The 23,126-nt window shown below is 40.8% G+C and overlaps 1 protein-coding gene across 1 annotated transcript in view; it reads right to left on the reverse strand.

Annotated features, from left to right (window-relative positions):
• Positions 1 to 9,957: 9,957 nt before the first annotated feature.
• Positions 9,958 to 23,126, reverse strand: part of LOC131131723 (copine-8-like) — a 66,614-nt gene continuing 53,445 nt past the window's right edge. Inside the window, exons 16-20 of the mRNA XM_058076682.1 lie at positions 22,541 to 22,668; positions 22,133 to 22,235; positions 21,059 to 21,116; positions 19,450 to 19,523; positions 9,958 to 19,131 (exon numbers count right to left, since the gene is read on the reverse strand). Of these exons, the coding sequence (XP_057932665.1) occupies positions 18,919 to 19,131; positions 19,450 to 19,523; positions 21,059 to 21,116; positions 22,133 to 22,235; positions 22,541 to 22,668 (576 nt within the window). The 3' untranslated portion in view covers positions 9,958 to 18,918. The remainder of the gene's footprint in view (positions 19,132 to 19,449; positions 19,524 to 21,058; positions 21,117 to 22,132; positions 22,236 to 22,540; positions 22,669 to 23,126) is intronic.

Here is a 23,126-nt window from a genome sequence, read left to right on the forward strand (position 1 = left end):
CCTGGAAGGTATAAATACAAAAATTCCGTCATGTTATCAATGTATACAATACAAAGTTGTATTACTACAGTACATAGTGTACTTTAACAATTATATTTGTTCGTAATATTCTTGTATTCATGGATAATTTACATTGGCCTTAACATTAGGTACACATACTACACAATCTAATGAGATGCACTAAAAGATACAAACATTTGCAGATGATAACAGATAGAAGATAATAATGCTCCAACAACAAAGTTACGAATAATAACAAACTTATCTTGTCTTGGTTAGAATGTTACTTCCATTTTCACTGGTAAAACAAGTATTGTATCATTATCATTATCATTATCATTATCAACAGTAGATCAGCATTCACTATCCAACATTTTCATAGATTTATTTTCTCTGCTTTAGAAATAATGTCAGTGACTTTTCTACATATATTATATATACACATGTATAATTAAATTGCATGTATTATATTAAAATAAATACAAATAATTAAAATATTACAAAACTATATGCATATATTTTCTATGTATATAGTATTTTTTCCCCAGTTTTATAGTTGAAGGTGGGTCAAACGTAGAAAGTGTATGCAGTCCTGGTTCAGAGGCTTTTTATAGGTGTGTTCATTATTTGTGTTTGTTCGCCATAGCTGGGCTCAAATGGACTTTGAACATGAAAAAAATACAGTTCCTATATTCTCTGTACAGTACGGCATGTATAGTTTGTATGTCGTTTTTTTGTGTTGTATTACTGAAATGAAAGCACGAAAGGTTAATATTTCTACTGTGCAAAGACACAAAAAAAATTATCAACTTGTGATTGGGATGATCTGATTGACTGACAGGAGGAAACCATAGCGACCGGTGTCCCTAAGCTCGAAGGCGAAGGGGTACTTGCTACCCAGGTTGTAGGACCAGTTGATGTCTAATCTGTGTTAGTAAACACTTATTTTTTTCTTAGATAATTTAGTTTTTGGACTACATTGAAGTCCAACAATATCCCCCATCACCTGTTGATGCACAGCACCTTTTGATGGGAATGGAATGGAACATAAATTAAATGTCAATCATGTCTGGCTTTGTTTTTACTGACCACCAAAGCCTGCATCCTCTTTCCTGCATGTTCGGGTCCACTCACCGGCGCAGAGAAGTCGGGTTCTTGGATCACATTCTGTCCTGTTGAGTACATTTATTGATCAGTAAATCTGACAACTATGTGGAAGCTGCTCATTCTCAATAATTGGTTGCTACAGTATGTTTTTAAACGACAGAGGCAAAAGCAACCAGAAGAGGGCATCAGTAATTCAGGCATTTTTTTGGACTTAAATATTTTTAGAGAAAAATCACATTTTTCAGATTGCAATGCAGTAATCCCTTGCCATTTTCTGCTTTCAATGTGGTTTATTTTCTTGTTCCTGGATGCTAGTTTTCATTTGAAAATGTTGTTTATTGGACAGTTACCTTTGTTTTATTTTAAAAAATCATTAAAGCTGAAGTTACAAAAGTTACGCATTTTGTTTCCTCACCAAACCAACCGTGACTGAGGTCAGGACTGAGCCATGCTTAGGTCGTACTGTTACACCCTTATAATTAAAAGCACATAGTGATTTCATGTTTTTGCTGTGAATTGAGGACGTGGCCCACCTGAAGGTTGTCAATCAGTGAAGGGAATGCCGTGGGCGTCCAGGTATTCCCTGACAGCACTCAGACCGGAGCAAGGAACTCGGACGTCCACAGGGAGCTCGGTAAAGACTGGATGGAGCCAGAAGTCCAGCTGGCGTGCAAAGAGTAGAGTCAAGAACAATTTAAATTCACACTCTTCGTTTATTGTGCTTGTTTTGTGTGACTGTGTGTGTGGCTGAACACCTCCTGTTCCGCCTCCAGGGCCTGCAGGAGTTGGGTCTGCTCCTCTGACTGCACATTGACCCGGATGACATGATCTCTGCAGGAGAATCGCTTCTGTCTCTGAACCTTCTTGTTCATATTTTTCTCACATGAAACACATTGAAAGACGACAATCATCATTTACTGACACAATTCCACAGCACACAAATCTTCTTTAAGCTGAACAGATGGCGATTGAAGGGGGGAAGATCCATTTTATAAAGCACATACTTATTTGCTGTAAAATTCAGTCTGAAAAGACACTTCATTCGGTACCCCTGCACACATCTATACATCCATTTTCTATGCCCTGTATCCTCACTAGGGTATGATGGAGCCTATCCCAGTTGTGAGGCAGGGTACACCCTGGACTGGTCGCCAGCCAATCACAGGGCACATATAGACAAACAACCATTCCCACTCACATTCATACCTATGGACAATTTGGAGTCGCCAATTAACCTAGCATGTTTTTGGAATGTGGGAGGAAACATACAAACTCCACACAGAGACAAGCAGAGAATCAAACCCAGGTCTTCCCGATCTCCTGACTGTGTGGCCTACACTCTAAAAAGTAATTAAGAGTATCTGTTGACACCACTTGATTTAACTTTCTAAGTTGCTAACTTTATTTTTTAAGTTATGTTCAAATAATAATGTTGGCTATTACATGAACTTAATTTAGCATGTCATATACACTCAAATTTTATTGTTGGTAAGCTTAAAACAAAATTCAAGTTGCCATGACTTAACAAAATTAGCTTGGTAACATAATATATATACACACACACATATATATGTATATATGTGTATATATATATATATATATATATATATATATATATATATATATATATATATATATATATATTAAGTTACTGCTACTTAAAAATCTGTGTGCATTGTTATTATAATTAAGTAGACAACAAATTAAACTACTTTGAATAAAATGATTAAGTCAGTTGACTTAACATATTTCTTTGAGTTACGAACTTAAAAACTTGTCCCTATGACAACAATTATTCAGTAAGCATTACTTAAAATAAGCTTTGAGTGAAGAGGAAAAGCTAATTTGTGCAATGCAATATTGTTTGTTGGTTCAAAGCAATTTCAAATAAGTTGTCATAACTAAGAAAGACTAATGGAAACTGTTGCGTTGATTTTTTTTGTTGAGGCTAAACATTAATTTTTTGAGTGTACATGCTAACCACTCATCCACCGCACATCTATACAATAATGGGCCAAAGCTCAACATCTCTTCTTTATTAAACAATTAGAGAATGCCTGGTTGTTCTCTAGTTATCTTTGTTTGAAGATTTCGTTGAAGGCAATTGTTCCTACATATTCTCCTTGACTGTTAATACTGTTTAACCTCTGGGTTGCATTTCTGGCTCTTTGGAAATCCTTTTATGAGTCACAAATTCTGATTGTGATTACATGAATATTAATATTAATCAAAATGAGCAGGGATATAGTTCATAATCACAGTAAAGACATCGTGCACAGGATCTTAAAGGTCACGTACAATAAACACAAATATGTACAAAAATCCCGTACCCACTGAAGACACGCTCAGCTTTGGCCGCAACCACCAGCATCAGCAGCACCCAAAGGCCTCTCATCTTGGCGCCCTCCTCAGTGAGTCAATGAGGAGTCCGCACCTAAATATGAGCCGGGGACACAGGTGGAACATTCCAACCTCACATGGATAGCCTGCCAGGAAAAGTGTCAAATGAGAGACATGCTGATTCGGCTTGACTTAATCTCTGGAAGTCCCAACTGCAGACTACTAGGTCTTAAAAAACATATTGGAAAAAACAGTTATAGCAGTCATACAGTGTCAAACAAATGTATTATTCATATGTTGTCATTACTGTATATATCAATTGTATCTATATTTTTTCCCCGTCAGTCTTCTTTAGTGTCACTTGCTTCGCTTTGCTCCTGTTTCATCCGTCCCTTCCAGTCTTGGCTGCGGAGCATCGTGTCTCGCTGTCCTCTTTATCTATGTGTCACACTCTTCTATCTTCTGTCCTGCATGTCTCACTCGTTCTTACATGTCTCTCGCTTTGCTCCTCTTTTCATCTGTCTGTTCTTTTTGGAGTTGCACAGATTTGGCTGAATAGCATCAAGTGGTATGGCCTGCCTTGTAAAATTGAAAGAAAAATTGTGAATTGAGTCACAATTTTGATGACCTTGGACTGGACTTGACAATACTATCAAATACTTGCATCTCCAATTGGAATAACTCTGGACTTTAGGCTGATAACTTGAAAATACTTTAGATTTTCAGTGAATCTGTTGAGTAAAATGTGTCCCCATTCAAAGTATTGTACTCACAATCCCACTGACATAACTTCCATATAGGCCGAGCATCGACCGAGTGGTTCGTGCCCAGGCCACACAGCTCGGAGACGTGAGTTCGATTCCACCCTCAGGCATCTCTGTGTGGAGTTTCCATGTTTTCCCCGTGCATGCGTGGGTTTTCTCCGGGTACTCCGGTTTCCTCCCACATTGTAAAAACATGCTAGGTTAATTGGCGACTCCAAATTGTCCATAGGTATGAATGTGAGTGTGAATGGTTGTTTGTCTATATGTGCCCTGTGATTGGCTGACGGCCAGTCCATGGTGTACCCCGCCTCTCGCCCGAAGACAGCTGGGATAGGCTCCAGCACCCCCGCGACCTTTGTATGACTTTGAATGACTTCCATAGAGGAAGCAGTGTTTGAGGACACAAACCTGGACAGTTCCATCACCATGGCTGAGGTATTTGGGGTAGTCAAAATGTCCGACACGTCTTTTCAACATTGCGTGGAAGTGAGGAACAGAACCTCTGGGTTGGCGGACTAGGGTGGTGGAGGGTGTATTCCAACTATAAGGGGAACTATTCCAGGATGCTGAAGAAAAGTGTATGGCCGTTAGTGGAACCTCGGGTACAAGAGGTGCAATGTGGTTTGCGTCCTGGTCGTGGAACACCGGACCAGCACTACATGCTGAAAAAGGTACTGGAGAGTAAATGGGAGTTTGCTCAACTATACTTTCTACAGTCAAAACTTGTACTTTGTAGACTTGGAAAAGGCCTTTGACCGTGTCCCTCGTAGGCAATGCTCCCAACTTATGGTTGATCCATGTTCCTATCCTCTCCTATAGTCGTGAACTCTCGGTCATGACCAAAAGAACAAGATCATGGATACAGACACCCTATGAGTTTCCCCTAGAGTAGTATGAAGTGTCTGAGGAGTGTCTCTGTGCTGTGGCTGAACTCACCCTCAGTGACAGAGGGTGAGGAGCTTGGTCAACCAGGATGGGCTCAGAGTTGAGCCGCTGGTCCTTAGTTGTGGTGGCTCCAGCATCTAAGTCCCTGGTGAAGTGTTCTGGGCATGCCCGGCCAGGAAAAGACCCTGGGGCAGATCGAGGACACATTATGTCTCATATCTAGCCTGGGAACTGTTTGGGGTCCTCCCTGTGGAACTGGAAGAAGTAGCCAGAGACTGGGAAGTCTGGACTTCCATATACTCAAACTGCTGCCCCCACGGCCCGGATAAGCAGAAGAAAATGGAATGAGATGATGGATTCCATTTTTTTTTCTTCTTCTTCTCAATGCCAGTAGATGGCAGTGCATTGCTGTTTGATGTGGTAATAGTAGTAATCTCATCATCTTTGACAAAACTGGACTTAGCTTAGCTGTGGAAAAAAACATCATTAAAATGTCCCACAGTATATCCCCCATCATTTTACTTTAAGCACAAGTTCTTCTTATGTGTTAAATTATTGATCTGATTTTCTGTGATAACTAAAGTTAGCCCGGGTGTGTGGGCAGGGATGACACTTTTAAAATGAGCTCCACCACATTAGCAGTTATCTGCTTTGTGTCTGTGTAGTTCTTGTAGCAAAACTTATAATCCCATCAACTCTTCCCCCTGGGCCTTCCAATATATTGGAATGTTATTGCTCCATAGCAGAAGATTCTGGCATTATTATCTGGCAAGCATGCTGATATGTCTCCCACTAACCTCCCCTCTCTTTTCAGAATTAATAAAAACGGTTTTAACATGTCACTTTTGGTGAACAAGCCCATGCGGCGTGCAGCAGGCTACAGGGGCTTTCTCTCTCCTCAAGGTGGAAATAATTTATTGCTTCTCCTGCTGTGTAGATGTAAAAGTTTAATGCCCCTGTGAAAGGGGGCTTTACATGCAAATGTGAGCGTAATGTACTTTCTCCTTTCCTCACCGCTTCTCCTTTTTCTCGCCTCTAAAAGCTATAGGAACGAGGCAGCCTTGGCCACATTGTTCCACACCGCTTCCTCTGCTACACTATAAATAGATCAACTTACATTGGATTTCACGGCCGAGATCCCTCTCAATATTTCAGAGGCCCACCACTAAATTGACCATTAATCATTTATTCCTCACTCGTTCATCTCATTTTGTACATACACTCAAAGGGCTCCGACACATGCAGATGCTTTGTATATTTTGGAATACATGTCAATGGCCAACAACATTGTGGCATAATGACGTTTTTTCCCTGGATACGTCATATGTTGGTCACTTTGTTGCTGGGCAAAATTCCTGAAGCATAATCCTGAGAGACGATTTTATTTTAACTTTTTTATTGTTTTATCATATATTACAGCCGAATGGTTAGCGTGCCGGTCACACAGTTGGGAGACTAGGGTTCGATTCCCTGCTTGCGTGGGTTTTCTCCGGGTACTCCGTTTTCCTCCCACATTCCAAAAACATGCTAGGTTAATTGGCGACTCCAAATTGTCCATAGGTATGAATGTGAGTGTGAATGGTTGTTTGTCTATATGTGCCCTGTGATTGGCTGACAACCAGTCCACAGTGTACCCTGCCTCTCACTTCCGAAGACAGCTGGGATAGGCTCCAGCACGCCCGCAACCCACGTGAGCATAAGCGGTAGAAAATGAATGAATGAATATTCCCATGTCTATGTATCTTGTGACTGCATCCCGTTTTTCCGAGCCTTGTGTGAGTTATTGAAGTGTTCATACCGACCTGTACGTGTCTTCCTGAACAGGGGAACCTTGCGGCCACTGCAGAATGTCATTGCACCAAAGTGTATCACTAATACTTTTTTTGTGCTCCCAATTCCCTTGACATCATTAACCAGCTGATTTTTATTGTAGTTTGTTTCTCCATTCTGTTCCTCTCTCTGTTAATAATAAACCTACAAGAAAATACATTTCTCACAAGGAGATGAATGAGAAAGAGGTAACATCACCCCTTTCCATCAGAGCGCTCTCATTCACTCTGTTCCAAATATGCCTTCATACATTCACACTAACGTGTATGAAGATTATATAATCTGCTCTGTCACATCTATACCAAAGAGCGGCCTGATGGGAGTGTACGTGTGTGCCACACCACAGATGTAGGAAGTTGACACACCCATTACCAACATTAGTTGTCCAAAAGGCGTACACATCTTGTTTCCACCCCCAGGATGACAAAACACTGTCCTTGGCCTGCAAAGAACCTGCATGAAAACATTCCAAGGTTGTCTGCTGTGTTTGATAGTGATGTAATATTTCATTGTGAAAGTCTACATCAGCCTTCAGATTGGGCTGGTGTTATGTAACAGTCCAAGAAAAGCTCAGGAAGGCCTGAGAGAGGATAAAAATAGAACAGTGGGCACAGCAGGATAGGGCTATATTTAGCAAAGACATCCTCATGTCTATGAATAGCAGGAGATGTTTATATTGGTCTTAACCGTGTCTTGGACTCGCCAGGACATCTCCACTCTAAGTCAAACGGACGCTCTTTGAGGCCTGGCTTGCTGCTTCATGAAACTTGTACCCACTATTCCTTATTCCATTAGTCATTGCCATCTATTCCTGCATGCAGCATCTTCTTCTTCACTTGTGATGAGCTTATAAGCAGGAGCCAGGGAAATAAAAGTGGCATATAGAGTCGCTCGGGGAGCAGACCAGCCGCTCATTGGGGCTCAAGTGATATTAACTTCATGCTGAGCTTGTTCAAGTTGACTTTATTGCTTCGGAGACGCTGAGTGCCAAGCAGGCGGTCCCGCAGCCAGAAGAATGTGTGATTCCCTACATGGTGCATCTCCAAATGTTACGTTAAAATAATACAGCAATCTGCTCTGCTTTGTGAGAAGTCTGTTTTGTCCTAAAATTGAAAGCTCAAGTTGTAGAAAAGACAAGATTTGAAAACTTTTTGAGTTCAACACTTAACTTGACAGGTTTGGGTAAAGAACATGGTTGTCTAGGTCTAAACCAGGGGTCTCAAACTCGCGGCCCGCGGGCCAAATGCAGCCCGCGAGACGCTAGTTTGAGGCCCCCACCTTGATACCAAAGTTTAATGTTGAAATGACAGCTTAAAGCTGACATGATTTTGCCCCGCCCATACTGTTACCCTACCCTGTTACCCCGCCCTGTTCTGCTTTGGATTAGCAATGAAGCTAAAGGCTTATGACGCTGGGTACAAATAAATGCAGGAAATGATTTGGAATAAAAGGGAAAATACACGTCAAGATAAAGCATCTCATCAAACATGTTGTTAAAGTTACCACGCTGCTCCCAGATGGAACTGAGTACGATGCTAACTTGCTAATTGGGTAAAATTATTAAGTTTCATTAATGTTCATGTTAAAGGTTAAATAACTGTTAATACTGTACATTTGAATCTGAAAAAAATAATTTCTCTACCAACTGTATGTGGTTTCTTAAGTTTTTCTTATTTGCTGTTTTATTATTATTTTACTTATTTATTACTGATTGATTGATTTATTGTCTTTATTCTTAATTTGTTTATTTATTTATTTTTATCTTATTTTGTGTATAGAAAAATAAAAAATAAGATATTTGAGAACAGTGGAATGTTTTATCAGATATTTTGGTGTGGAAAACCGGAACCAAAGTACTGAAAAAGTGTAGAGTATAGCAGAAGCAAAAACATTGAAAATATTTTTTTTAATTGATTTTTTCCCCAGTTTTTAATAAATGCGATTTTTTTTTTTTTTTTTTGAAAACCTGATGCGGCCCCGGCTTCACCCAGAACCTAGCTCCGGTGGCCCCCAGATAAATTGAGTTTGAGACCCCTGGTCTAAACGGTCCTATGAAATGATCAGTGATAACTAAGTAGCGTAGTGGTCCCACTAATGAGACGTCTTCCTCCCAATACACCTTGCAAGACTAAAAGAAACAAATCTAACTGTATTTTATGTGTATTTTATTTGTATCTGTGTGTTCTGTGTACAGTGTAACCCTTACTGTACAGTATATATGTGTGTGTGTGTGTGTGTGTGTGTGTGTGTGTGTGTGTGTGTGTGTGTGTGAGGCTCAAGGTGCCAATTATAGCTTCTGTATTTAGCTTCTCCAAGTAGGAGGGGGCTATAATAGTCATAATAATAACAGAGTTAAAAGTTATATGCTGATAAAACACACAGCAAGAAGAGCAAGCGGCGCTCATTAAATGTCGGACATGAGAAAGAGAGTAAAGAAAAGAAAGAAAGAAAATAAGAAGAAACTGTGCTGTAATTAGCTTCACTGTCACTTGTTAGAAAGCAGCCCACGCACTGGCGCCACATAACATGATAGCATGCAGCCATTGTTCGCTTTCTTTTCTTGAAAAATAAATCAATAAAAATAAAACACTAGCAGTATAAAAAGCTTTTGGACTAGATGGCGACAAGACCTCTGAAAGGACCTTTTTTTTTTAAACAATATTTACAATATTCTATGAGCCGAAACACACTCGCATTTTATATTTGCGACTGGAGCTCACAGATAAAGCTGCTGTCCAGTCGCCAAGAACGATTAAACAATGAACTAGCTGGAGTAAAGCTGGGCATGAAAAGGCTTATTGCAGAGCAGTGTTACAAGGCTTTGACATACTATATGCAAATATGCAGCAGATTCACGGCTGACAATATCGTAAAGCAAATTTCATCATCTTTTTTATATGTTTTACAGTTGAAAATGTGTTTAACATGTGATATTATAGGGTTAAAACAATACAATAATACTCCTAAACAACAAACTAGGAGGCATAACATAAAAACTAGCACAAATAAGTGTTTTGATAGTAATGTTTATTGAAATATTCATACAGAAATAGTCATTTTAAACCAGTTTATGGTGGCTTCCATACAAGAAGAGTCAACGCTGTGCTGCTTTGTGAAACCCAAACATACGGTAAGTTCACTCGTTGGTGTTTTTTTACACAAGCGTCATGCAAATGCCGTCAACAACCAACATAAAGGCTGAGGGAACGCAAAGGCTCGTTTCATGAAAGCTTTAGGAAGACTGATGGTTTCTTTCTGCAGCAGGAAACTGACCAGTTGGACTAAACACGTCGAACTTCAGTCCATACAAGCCTTGTTTCAACCAAGCGGTACGGTTCAGATTAGATTTTTACTCATTTTAAAAATGTGCCACTTTCCAACTTTTGGCACTTTAAAGCACCATGAAAAGATCCAAGAACTAGGAATTATAATTCAAAGTTTTTGATTCCTGTTGCCAGGTAATAGCATACCAAACTGTACTGCTTGTGGAAACACGGCTAACAAGAACTGGAATGAGTCTGACAGAGAAGAGTGACCTCATGGCAAATAAAAGAAAGAAGGAAGCAAAACTTTCATTTTTAGGAGAAGTACTAATGTGAGATTTTTAAGGCAAAGCAGTCCAAATAAAATACGGTCACGGGTGTTAGAAAATAGTCTCGACATGCAAACTCAATGCATGCTTGGATGACAGACGATACTCAACACGAGCATTCCATGGAGTCACTTTGTTCACACCATCAGATACAGTCAGCATGTTACACGTGTCGCATGACATGAATGAAGCCATGAAGTTATTATCTCCTTCAACGCTCAGCATTGTTGCTCCTACGGCACCCCAGAGGATCACTGATTTCACACATTGTCATGTGACCAAACACCTCCCCTCGCTATTCAATCGCTTTTCTTCCCGTGGGTGTGCTGGAACACTCAAAAAAAAAAAACGCTAACAAAAGAGTAAAGAGCGTTAACCATACATGGAGTGACTAATGCATACGTCTACAGTGTCACATAGAAATCCATTTTATGAAAGTAGATGAGGCTGCACGGTGGATGAGTGGTTAGCGCCCAGACCTCAAAGCTAGAAGATCCGAGTTCAATTCCACCCTCTGTGTGGAGTTCCGTGCATGCGTGGATTTCTCCGAGTACTCCCACATTCCCAAAACATGCTAGGTTAATTGGTGACTCCAAATTGTCCATAGGTATGAATGCGAGTGTGAATGGTTGTTTGTCTATATGTGCCCTGTGATTGGCTGGCAACCAGTCCAGGGTGTACCCCGCCTCTCGCCCAAAGACAGCTGGGATAGGAATTTGTGAAATGTAACTGTGGAGGAGCGATTGCATTCATTAAATGACTGGTATTTATTTGGGGCGGAATGGCGGTCGAATGGTTAGCGTGCAGACCTCACAGCTAGGAGACCAGGGTTCAATTCCACCCTCGGCCATCTCTGTGTGGAGTTCGCATGTTCTCCCCGTGCATGCGTGGGTTTTCTCCGGGTACTCCGGTTTCCTCCCACATTCCAAAAACATGCTAGGTTAATTGGCGACTCCAAATTGTCCATAGGTATGAATGTGAGTGTGAATGGTTGTTTGTCTATATGTGCCCCGTGATTGGCTGGCGACCAGTCCAGGGTGTACCCCGCCTCTCGCCCGAAGACAGCTGGGATAGGCTCCAGCACCCCCCGCGACCATTGTGAGGAAAAGCGGTAGAGAATGAATGAATGGTATTTATTTTGACATTGTGTACTAATTTGTAGTCCTTCTACTGCTTTCTATTATGAGATGTGTGAAATCATTCATTCATGAAAGGGACAGTTTTGATTTTTTGGACATTTATTTGAAGTTGTATGGAATCCCCATCAGCAGTGTTGTGCATCCACAGTTACTTTACCCCCATTTCGTCCGGTGAGCCGAGTTTTGGTTGTTTTTTGGCGTTAAAAAAGTAGTTCTGGCTAGTTGGTGGGGTCACTTAAGTCAGTGGGATACACGTACCCCCAAGGTTACGTCATGTATTGCCATTGGGGGTACGTGAATAAAAATGAAAAACAATCAGCGCCTCACAATTACCGGTGTGCCTGAACGCTTCAATGAAGCAGCAAGAAGGGGACAGGAACAAGTTGTTCCTTGCTCTCTGTGCGTCATAACAACAAATAAGTAAGTCTGAATGATTTTCATTTATATTGGTGCAGCGGTGAAAACCTGTCACTGTGAGTGGAGATTCACCAGAAAACGAGGCTTTATTGTTGGTTGGTTGTATTTTTGTATTTCAGATACTATTAAGAAGGAGGTAGTGGTTCTTTTAGAGTTGGGACATCATGGACAGATAATGGACACTTCATACTCAACAAGCAGGATCTAAACTAGCAATCTGCTGTCAGTGCTGCACTTGTCAATCACCGCAAAAACACCCAAAGTAGGTGATATTTACAAAACCATGATAAATATGATATTTAAGTAAAGCGTTTAGCTTCTCGAAACAACATGCAAAACTGTTTTCTACAAAACAGTCAGACCTCACCATCCATCGATCGGCGTTCTTTTCTCCCCCTTCTTATCACTACGTGCTGCCATCTGTGTATGTGTCCAACAATGTTTACATGCACTGATGACGTCCGCTGCGATGCGAGAGAGTTAAAGTGAGGGCTAGAGTGCTAAAAATAGTGTGGACTTGTAATTATCTGGGCTGCAACAACAAATATGTGTCTGCGTTGCCCTATATTTGCATCGGTTTCCTGTCACGGACATTGCTGTGAGAAAACTTTAGCTATTGGCTACAGAGTGGGAGTACAAAGTAGCCAGGATGAAACAGCTTTGTGTATGTCGTGCACACTTCAGCGAGCACAATTATGTTCCTACACGGCCAAGACAGAGGGATTAACATGTTTTGGAAAGCCCTGCTGCCTTCAGTCACAATATACTGTATAGTATGTTAGTCAAAATAATAATAATAAATCAGTTTACTTTCACTATCCCAGCAGTAAACACTGAAACAGTTAACAGCTGGTGGTGGTGCGCAGTGATACAAACGCAGAGGGATTGTGAGGTCTGACCTTTTCTTGAAATCAGATGTGTTACTCTTTTGAACGCATATCGCTTTACTTAAGGGATCACACGAACTAGCCAGAACTACACCAAAAAACGACCAGAACTCACTTCATATAAAAAAATGACACCTCGTTATTTTGACATTGTGGGCTAATTTGGAGTCTTTCTATCGTAAGGGCTGCAACGAATGATTATTTTCTGAATCGATTAATTGTAGCAGCTATTCTATAGCTTTCTATTATAGAGGTTTTGGGAAATACAACTGTGGAGGAGCGACTGCATTCATGAAAAGACTATGGACTAATTTGGAGTCTTTCTATTGCTTTCCTATTGTGAAATGTAACTGTGGAGGACCAATTGCAATACAGTTGGCTATCGTGTACATCAGGGGTCACAAACACGCGGCCCTAGTTTGAGGCACCCGCCTTGATATGAAAGTTTAATGTTAGTGCGGCCCGCGCAACTTTGATATGGATGCTGTATGGTATCATGTACCCAGAAAAATGTTGATTAATGCTCATGTTAAAGGTTAAATAACTGTTAATAGTTATCCTCCCTATCCGTGTGGAAGTGGTAAGTTTTTGGCTTTTTTAAGTTTAAAGGAAATAACTTGGAGGCTACCGTTTAGGTCGCTAGCTCTCTAGTTTGCGAGTTAGCATGTGTCTCAAGACCCTGCAGTTGCGCAATGTGTTGTAAATAAAACAAGTATAAATGTGACTATAGTCGTGTTTTGTCATGTCTACAGGGCTCTAATAATGCTTTGTTCATTTTAATCTGAAAAAAAAAATTGTCTACCCACCAACTATATGTGGTTTCTTAAGTTTTTATTATTTGCCGTTTCATTATTATTATTATATTTATTTATTACTGATTGGTTGATGTTCTTATTCTTGATTTGTTTATTTTTCATCCTATTTTGTGCAGAAAAATAAAAATTAAGATATTTGAGAATAGTGGAATGTTTTATCAGCGCTTTTATTGTAGAAAATCGGAACCAAAGCACTGAAAAAGTTTGTATATTTTTCTGTTTTTAATAAATGTGTTTTTTTTTTTTAAAACCTAGCTCCAGTGGCCCCCAAGTAAATTGAGTTTGAGACCCCTGATGTACATATAACATAGCCAACTTAGCATATTTACATGGGTTGGTTTTACCCAGTTTACAAAATCAAAAATATCAAAGTGGACCCTGCACTGTGTGATTTTTCAAGGTCGAAGGTGGAAAAAGTTTGTGCCCCCTGTAAGTGTTAGCAGCAAAACCTCGCCAGGCTTCTTTCAATTTTTTTGCCCAAGATTCAGCACATTTAGTTAGCATGTGAGGCTAATGATGCGGCCTAGAAACGTAACCTATGGTTTGTTGTGTGTCCAAGAAGCACATCATTAGCTTCCTCCTCTGTCATGTCTATCTATAAATAATGCCTGATCATCTAAGCTCGGCTGCAAGCATTTGAAAGATGCCAAACTCTTATTTCGTTGTGACACGTACGCGGCAGCTATAACGAGGTCATACGAGACGGAGCGATGCGATTTAAAGTGCTGATGGCCCAAATGAAGCGAGTGACATGAAAGCAGTGTTTCTGTGAGAAGAAGCCTCGGTGGTTGTTATGCAAGCGCCATGCATGTTTCATACGAGAGTACATGTGCAGGATGCACAGCATATAGCAGAGAGAGGATAGCGGGGGCGACATTGAAGTTGTTGTCATGAATAAATGAAATGCTTCGTCTTTTGAGAGAACCCGGAAAAAATGTTCCCTGTCAAACACAAAGTACTATCAACACGACTGCATACAACAGTATATACTGATCTGCTTTATACACTCACTGGACAAGATTATGTACACCTTTAATGGGATCCAATCCAAAAATCCAGCCTTCACAAATACAGTTTTTAGAATTTTTTGTCATTTACGTATATGACGGGGAAGAAAAATATGAATATTAAAATAATCAGTCAACAAAACATGTACTATCTCAAATGGAGCTGATTTATTAATTCATTCATTTTCTACTGCTTATCCTCATGAGGGTCGTGGGCGTGCTGGAGCCTATCCCAGCTGTCTTCAGGCGAGAGGCGGGGTACACCCTGGACTGGTCGCCAGCCAATCACAGGGCACATATAGACAAACAACCATTCACACTCACATTCATACCTATGGACAATTTGGAGTCGCCAATTAACCACAAATTTTTTTGGAATGTGGGAGGAAACCGGAGTACCCGGGGAGAACATGCAAACTCCACACAGAGATGCCCGAGGGTGGAATCGAACTCGAGTCTCCGAGCTGTGTGGCCTGCGTTTTAACCATTCTTCCACCGTGCAGCCGTTTAATCAATTAATCATCAATTAATCAGTTAAGTGTTGCAACTCAGAAACACACAACTATCACTATAAAATCAACATTATTACTTTTGAAAAAGCAAAATTTGTGCATCGGATCTCATTCAATGGTGTACCTAATGAAGTGTCCTGCGTATTTTTTATTTTATTTTTTGTGTTAAAGTCTCGCTCTGCCTGCTGCTTGATAGCAGTCAGGTGCTACATTTGTGCAGTCCAGTCACTCACGTGGGTGTGAATAATAATAATAATAAAAATAAAAATCCGAGTATAAAAGTCTGTCAGACCACCCTGTAGGACCTTCTTCATTCATTCCTTGGCCGTCAAAGAGACGCTACACTATAACAAAGTTGCTACCGAGTGTAAGTGATGACGATTAGCACGCACATGAACACAGTCACAAGTCATTGAGTTATAAAAAATACAGGCCTGTCGTTCATTATTTAAATATGAATAACTCAACATATGAACATGAATAAGGCCTGTTAGTCATCATTTAAATATGATTACAGGCCTCCGTACAAAGTAGAAGAGTTAGATCAGCCAGAAAGAAGCAGCATTACACGTAATAAATAAGATAATATATCATATGAGTCGATACACAAAAAGAAGGCCAAGATTTGTACAGTGTATAAATATATAAGAAAACATTTTACAGGCATGTGTAGGATCTGTACAAGGAATTTGAGGCGTGACGCTAGAAAACGTTGTAAACCGTCTCTCACGTCATGATGACTGCTCGGGGCCCAAAAGGTTACAATGTACACTTTGTATGCACAAGTGCGTCTTTGTGCTTCTGTTGAATTTAAAAAAAAAAAAAAAAACACAACAAAACAAGACAAGACGTGACTCAAAGTGATAATTTCCTGACTTGGAAGGAGGGGGGGTGCACAAATAACCACCAAACCTTGCTTGGGACTGAAAAGTGGCCCTGAAAAGTTGCCAGCTCTGACGCTTAATTACATGGAATCGTTCACAATTATCATTTTCTATTCAATTTAGTGCAACTTTTACCAAGTATCACAAAAAAACTCACTAAATTTGAATGCCTTTAAGTGGACGTATTATGAGGGGACCTAATCCTTAAATGTAGTAATTTATTAGTACCACAAATGTAATTGTATTGTATATTTGTCCAAAATCATTGAAACAGTGACAAATATGTCATGTTAGGCATTCTATAGCAATTTGACGGCAAAAAGCCAACAGCTACTGAGCTTGTTTTACATGAATTTAGTAAATATTAATATAGTAAAAACAGATGAATAGTAATATTTGACATATTTGAATGCATTAATAAGCTTTTGAAAATGAGCTGGTATACTTGACACACGACCAATGTGGGGGATAATCACATGACAACCACTCCAAAATGTTTCCTATGCGTCACTAAGGGACTCCACTAGCTCAGGTCAAGCATAAAACTGTATAGGGAGCATTTAACTACTTCTACAACTGCATTTAAGAATTACAACTACAGCCAAAAACATAGTGATGCTCTGATCGATCGACCGTCGATTAGCGTAGGCATAGGACAATAAATGCCTTTCAAAACCGATCACAATGGACACACTTTGCCCCGTACATTGAGTGTTTTACACTAGTCTGTAAAACCTTAATGGCTTCAGTTAGGCTACATCAATCGACCATTCCATTATCAAACCTATTGTTGTTCAACAATAGTAATTAGTAATTAGCTTGTTACCTTTTCTTTCCACTCAAGAAAAAAAAAGAATTATAAACTATCGGTGAGTCATTTCAGCATCATCAATATTTAGAATTATAATTGATCAATTATGGTGATTATAACCTGAGTTGTCCGATGCTTGCAAAGATTGTGGCTCCTGGCAGGAATGCCGTCACGGCAACAAAGAGTTAATTGCTAACCTTTCAGCGCCACCTTTCAGTATTCTGTACCCCATATAGTGAATGCTGTGTTTCCAAGGGCTGAAAATGGCTAACTGCTACTAAACTTTAGCAGCCATTAGTGGCTTTACTTCCTTGTTTAAAAAGCGATGTTGCTACCAAATAAATGTTTGGTTACCTGATCAGTTCTGGTTTATGCTTCTGCGTAGTCACCATGGCGACAATTTCTGATTGTTCTTTTTTGGGTGTTATTGGAGCTGGAACTAATCAATGTCACTTTTATTGGAAATGTGGATCCATAATCGGGGAGAAGAAGAGCTGAGCACCCACTGAAGGAGTTGTATACACACAGGAAGTCATGTATTAAAAGCTGACCCATGTGGTTATATATATATATTTTTTTTCAAGGTGCACACAGGTTTGCAGGGGGAGGAGCCTCAACGCAGAAACATAAACTAGGATTTAGACTAGGGGTGTCCAAAGTGTGGCCTGGGGGCCATTTGCGGAACACATTTTTATTATTAGTCTACTTTAAATTCAATTAAACTAGAGAACTAAAAAAAGCTGACATATAGGCTGTTTTTAAAAAAATATACAGCCATGGAAAACATTATTAGACAACTTATTTCTTCAGTTTCTTGTTTGTTTTCATGCCTGGTATCGGAGTTCATTTTTTGGAAGTACAATGTTATAGTTATTCATGTAACAATATAAGTGGTTTTGGAAAAATTAAGAAAACCATGTAAGTTACAAGATATCTCTTGTATTAAACTCTTAAGAGGTATTTATGTTATCATCTTTATCATCATCAATAAATTGACCTTTGGTTGTATCAGGCATTAAGGTGAACAAATAAAGTGAAGAAACAAGGGTGGGCTAATAATTTTTTCCATGCATGTATATATAAAGTATATATTATATGTAACATCTTAGAAACATATATTTATTTTGGTATGTTTACAAAAAATATATCTAATAATAATTCCAGTATGCGGCCCGCGGTGGAAAAACTTTGGATACCCCTGGCAAAGACTGTTTAGCCAAATAAGTCACGTGAATGGGCTAAAGTGTTTGGTCAACACACTGAGAGGTAGGAAGATGAAGGAAATGAAATCAAAAAGACAAACTGGAGTCTAGTTCAATTCCAAGATGGCGTCTGTGAACTGAGCAAAAAGTAAGGCTGGTTGAGTCCCTGCTGCGGCGTCACAGTCCTGAAGAGCCACCTGGAGGCGGGCAGATGCAGCAGCGTGTGTTCGTCACAGAAAGGTGGCGACGGTAGGCAGTGGCGGGATGGATGGTGGAGAGGGACGAAGCCCTGAGTGCGGGACGACGAGTGCATGCTTCTCTTTAACTAGCACATGCTCCATTGACTAAGAGACTATATAGTTAAAACACTCTACGGAAGAAGTCACGCACTCCAATACTGCATCCTCGGCTGATTGCTGGAAATCTTTCCTTCTTTCCAATTTGTAAACATTTATACTTGGAGAGACACAATTCGGTGACAGAAGCGGGATCCAAAATCAATAATGTTCCTTGCAGTTTGGCTGAGCTCACGCCCGCCACCTTCTCTGAACAGCACCCGCTCGAGAGGTCTTCTAAACGTGGAAGCATACACCTTTGTGGCGCTCCAAGTGCGGCAGACCCATGGGCTGCCAGCTCAAAAGCTTCCAGTGAAGATTTGGAAGAAGAAGAAGAAGACGAAGAAGAAAAGAGGCAAGCGGAGGCCAAAAAGACGACGCCTTTGAACCTTTAGATCCGGCTTACCCGTCTGGTGAGCAGAGGATGTAGTGCTGGCGGAGGGCACGGGGTGTAAGGAGGCGGAAGAGGTCCAGGCTTGATGCCTCTCGTCCTCATGTAGGATAGGAACTGGTCTGGGATTTCAGCTAGCACTTCTTTGGCCAGACGCGCCATGCTGAGGATGTGATTGCCTCGGCGGTCGATGTAGTCTCGGAAAGGGACAAACTACAACAAAGACAGGAAAAGACAATGTACTGTAGGGAAAAACAAATCTCATTATGTCATTATTATCATTATATCATATCTCAATTCACCCCCATACACAGATATGGAGAGCGATCAATTTGTTACTGTAACAGAGAGAGAATGTCCATCCATCCATTTTCTATTCAGAATGTACAGCACACAAAGGAGATCACAATGGTGGGAAAACAAAAAGGAGCAAGAACCGCCGGAGGGTCAAATTCCGTGACCTCTTTCCCCTTTAATCCCTGTGAAGACTTTGTGCTGAGTTGACAGCCAGAGCCTAGGAATGTTTCATACCTGTACGATATCCCTCTCGGCGTAGCGTCCTTGGGAGGAGATCCTCTCCTCGTCTCCGTCCAGCTCGATCATTTCTATAGGAGGAAAGTAACCGCTTAGTGGACGTGTCACATGCTGGCATGTGTAGGGTTGGATATCATTATAGGTTATCACATGGTTTGTCTGGTATCAGGCCAGGCGTGCCAGTCTAGGATGCATCGGACATGTTTCGGTGGGAGGGGGCAATGCCTAAAGATGCATAGTTATTACTTCATGTAAAATCCTGGATAATAGCACTGAAACAGGTAAAGGAAATTAAGCGAGATAATATAGACATGTTTCTATAATAATGAAATAATTCAATTTATTAACAAAAATCATTAAAATATAGGTCAGTGTTAAGTCTACGTCTCAATTTCTCCTTTCTGTTTTAATACAATACACATACTATAACAAAAATTATCACATACTACAGTATTAATTGGCCCTGTACCCTAGAAACCGCCCATGGATGATACGGGAAAAGGCCGAAATGATAAAATGATATCTTTTATCTGTGTCAAAGCCCAGGGCAGTGATACTGATAAAATATAGAGTTTAACCATGTCCAGTATGAGCCCCCGTAGCTGTCCACTCAGAGCACGCTGCTCTGGTATCGTGCCCGTAAAACAACCAATCAGAGAACAGCGCACGAGCGTGAACACACAGTTTACACTGTTTAGATATAATACATGTAATAAACTGAAAATTTTCTGGAAACAAAATGGTCTTTTGATTAAATAGTATGTGATAATAAGATCATCACATGGTTTGTCTGGTATCAGGCCCAGTATCATTCGGTCTCGGGCTGATACTGACACTTGGGGGCATGATAGAGCACAGACGGCAGCAAAACAAACACTGTGTGTTCACGCTTGTGTGCTGTTCTCTGATTGGTTGTTTCACGGGCACGATACCAGAGCAGCGCGCTCTGAGTGGACAGCTACGGGGGCTGATACTGGACATGATTAAACTCTATATTTTATCAGTATCACTGCCCTGGGCTTTGACACAATATCATTTCGGCCTTTTCCCGTATCATTCATGGGCGGTTTCTAGGGCACAGGGCCAATTAATACTATCATATGTGATAATGATGATTATCATCATCATCATCATCCAATACCGGTGCCAAGTTGATATTAAACCAGTAGGCTACTTTACATCCATCCCATCCAGTCCTCTACCTACCAAGTTTAAAATAAATCTATTGAACCACATTACTGTGTCTACTCGCTAGCTACCTGTACGTCTTTCACAAGTGAAGCTTCAATGAATCATGAATGATGTGCGTTGTCTTCGAGCGAGAGAGAGTAACAGTGGAGTTAGTACTCTATTTCAGCCTCTAGTGTGCCACCAATTTGTGTGTTATAAAAGCGACGGCGGGCCACGTAATGTCAGAAATAAGAGCTCCTCCTCCAGTGTGACAACAGGAAATTTTCTCCTCACTTGTGGCGTGCCGGGGAGGCAACAATTACGGGGAAGAGCGGAGGAGCAAGAGAAAAGAAAGAAAGGCTGAACAATGCGGGAGGCCAGACCGAGAATGGACGATTAATGCCCCCCCCCCCCACAAGATTTTCACTCAGCTTACCATCAAATTCGGCTGGTCCGACCCCAACGATGATAATTGACATGGGCAGAGAGGCAGCCTGTGAATGGTGGAGGAGAGAAAGCATCAGAGGCAGGCGATGGGGTGACTTAGTGTTGGGGGGGAGGGGGGGGCACTACACTATTTGCTATCTTAAAGGCTGCAGGCTGTCAGTGAAATACTCCTGCTAATTACAAGCTGAAAGGCAGTGGTCCAAATCAATTTGCTGACTTTTGTACTCCCGTATAAGTTAGTCGACTTTTTGACAGCTTCAAAATGACTCCTATTTACACCCCCCCCCCCCCCCCCCCCCCACACACACACACACACACCACCCACCACCAATCACCTGCCCTCCGGCTGAGCAGACGCTATGTTAATATTGTTTATTATATCTTGGAGTGATGAATGTCTCTGTATTCACTCCTTCATAACTTGTCTGCTTATTAGATGGATGTTCAAATTGCCTTAGCTATGAAGGGGGGGTCCTGGGAGGGCGGATCGAGAGTCCTCAGGCGGGCGTGTAAATAATTACTCTAGAATGGGAATTTTACAATAATGTTACATCACATGGCAGGGGAGGAGGAACCAGGGAGAGCAAACTCGTTAAAGACACAGATGGAAGATAGAGGTGATATTCGAGGCAAGAAACACACAAGAAACACACACACTACAGTATAGTATCCCACTTTTTGCAGGGGTCACAATCTGAAAAAAACTTAAGCAATTGAGACTCCCATAAAAATGTCTATTTTTGACACCCTAATAAAGCCTGCATCCAAGTGCCCCCCCCTGAAAACCCTCCTGATAGGTTCAGGCAAGAACCATTTTGTTGCTGTTTTTGGGCTCTCCTTTTGTGTGCGTTCATGTTGAACAAGAAAATAAAGTTTGCTTCTGCAGTCGACGCTCCTGTTCTTCAGTGACTCGATGTTTTTGCATGTGTCTTATAACACTGTGTGCATTACATACAGCATGTGTTAAGTACAGAAATGAACCCCGTAATTGAGCCAGGTGCGCCTTATGGTGCGCCTTAAAAATACGGTACTGTCTGCTGTTTTAGAAGAAAAGAAAGCATACATTGACGATGGACTCTTTGGTCTGAGCCATGTCTGTGATGACGCCATCTGAGATGATGAGGAGGATGAAGTACTGCGAACCATCTGTCACTGCTGATGCATACCTTGCAACAAAAAAGGGACAACTCACTTAATGAGCTAACATGTATGTGCATTGTTTGTTAGTTATGGGTCCTAAGTTTTGTTTGTTTTTATTTACTTTTTGTTGGGCTGATTAAGAAATGGTTTTGTAGGTGTGTGTTTTCTTTCTTTTTTTATGTTTTATGTTTTAGAGGATCCCTGGACCAAGGGACCAACCTCCATAAGTGGCAGAGGGAAACAACAGGAAGTGCACCTCCTGTCTCTCTTTTTCACAGAAAGTCAAAAGTGTGTTGCAATGGAAGCACTTCTACAGTGGCAATGAACCTACCTGGCTACGTGGTTGATGACAGGGGAGAAGTGAGTGGGTCCGTAGAGACGCACTGACTTGAGACTCTGGTAATAAGCCTCCATCACACCCTCGATGCCACTGCAGTACGGGTTCTGGGGGTTGCCGTTCTGTTCACACAAAAGTCAGGATGAAGGTCAGGAAGTGTACTAAACCAAAGTTTTATGTCAGCATTGATGAATGAAATGACCATCTTACGAGCATATGTAAATATGTGGAATTTGCATGTTCACCCACATTCCAAAAACATGCATGGTTGTTTGTCTATATGTGCCCTGTGATTGGCTGGCGACCAGTCCAGGGTGTACCCGGCCTCTCGCCCAAAGACAGCTGGGATAGGCTCTAGCATAGCCACATCCTAGAGAGGATATGCGGCATAGAAAATGGATGGCTGGATGGATCAAATGTGTATTTTAATTTAAAGTGTGACAAAGTACAGTCAGATGTTAAAGTTAGATGTTAAGTAGGATCTTAAAAATCTTCAGGTGAAATGATCTGTTTGTCATATTTTTATAATATACATCCATAAAAAATAAGTAAATATATATTGTTAGTATACATACTACAT

Source organism: Doryrhamphus excisus, chromosome 6 (assembly GCF_030265055.1).
Source record: "Doryrhamphus excisus isolate RoL2022-K1 chromosome 6, RoL_Dexc_1.0, whole genome shotgun sequence".
NCBI lineage: Eukaryota > Metazoa > Chordata > Actinopteri > Syngnathiformes > Syngnathidae > Doryrhamphus > Doryrhamphus excisus.